General features: G+C 48.7%; 1 protein-coding gene across 2 annotated transcripts in view; it reads right to left on the bottom strand.

Moving 5' to 3' along the window:
• The window catches only part of LOC103364984 (abhydrolase domain-containing protein 3-like), an 8,552-nt gene that overhangs the window by 3,407 nt on the left and 4,112 nt on the right, over positions 1 to 1,033 (bottom strand). For both annotated transcript variants that reach the window (XM_008292299.1, XM_008292300.1), the window contains exons 5-8: positions 723 to 835; positions 408 to 581; positions 275 to 323; positions 40 to 205 (exon numbers count right to left, since the gene is read on the bottom strand). In XM_008292299.1, the coding sequence (XP_008290521.1) occupies positions 40 to 205; positions 275 to 323; positions 408 to 581; positions 723 to 835 (502 nt within the window). The remainder of the gene's footprint in view (positions 1 to 39; positions 206 to 274; positions 324 to 407; positions 582 to 722; positions 836 to 1,033) is intronic.

Below are 1,033 nucleotides of genomic sequence, written 5' to 3'. Positions count from 1 at the left end.
ACATAACATAACGTTCATCTCCTCCTGGTATCTACTCACCAGTCTGGGGGGAGAAGGGGTCATCGGCGGCGTTCAGACACAAGATGGGTACAGCTGTATTGGGGAGCTTTTTGTCTGGACTGGCATCATGGTAATAATCCGTACAAGATTTATAACCAAACAGCAGAGACGTGAAGCGTTCATCGAACTCACGGATAGTCCGCGCCTAGAACAGAGGCTCACATGAGTCGACAGCAGAGGGAAAAGGCAAACATGTCTTCAAAAGGTGTCGTACCTTCAGGACGTAGTCGACATCCACCACTTTCTCCAGAATCTTCCTGTGCCTGTGAGAAACAGAGGTTTTTGTTTTTTTTTTAAAAACTTGGTCTACAACCGCAATTTGTTGAGCTACATGCAACTCGTCTGACCTGATGACGGCACGGCAGAGGCCACTCGTGAGGTATTTGTTAAAGAGCAGCCAGTTGAGAGGTTCTTCCATCGAGTCAGAGGACTTCAGAGCATTCCAGGGGACGGAGATGGTGATACCTGCCACCATCCCTGATTCTGTGCGCTTACGGGCCAGATAGTTCAACAACACCATGCTGCAGAGGGCGCAAGAAGAGCAGAAAAAAAACCCCAGAAAAAGACGTCAAAGATGGAGGACATTTAAATCAAATCAAGCATAAATTTGACCCATTTTCTCAGCATGCCAGAGGAAACCATCCCACTGCAGCCCAACTCACCCTCCCAAAGACACACCAGCACCAAGCACGGGGGCGTGAGGGTAGAGTCCTTTAACATGGGTCACCACGCGCTCAAGATCGGAGGTGTTAGCAGCGCAGTAGGTCACCGGCGTCTCAAGCGAGCAGAGGGACAGAGGAGGAGCGTTACATGAAGCACTAGATTACCGTTAGCGTGAACTCCTGAACAACAGCTGATCCAGAATATCCAGCAATGCTGCAGTCGGTCTCTCTGTGCATTTAAAACCACACGTGTTCCTATTAAACATGTAAACCTCTGAAAAATATGTGTGCTTTTCTATTGTAGAGGGGCA

The sequence above is a fragment of the Stegastes partitus genome, unplaced genomic scaffold (assembly GCF_000690725.1).
Source record: "Stegastes partitus isolate 25-593 unplaced genomic scaffold, Stegastes_partitus-1.0.2 Scaffold799, whole genome shotgun sequence".
Classification (NCBI taxonomy): domain Eukaryota; kingdom Metazoa; phylum Chordata; class Actinopteri; family Pomacentridae; genus Stegastes; species Stegastes partitus.
This window is presented reverse-complemented; position numbering and strand designations above follow the sequence as displayed.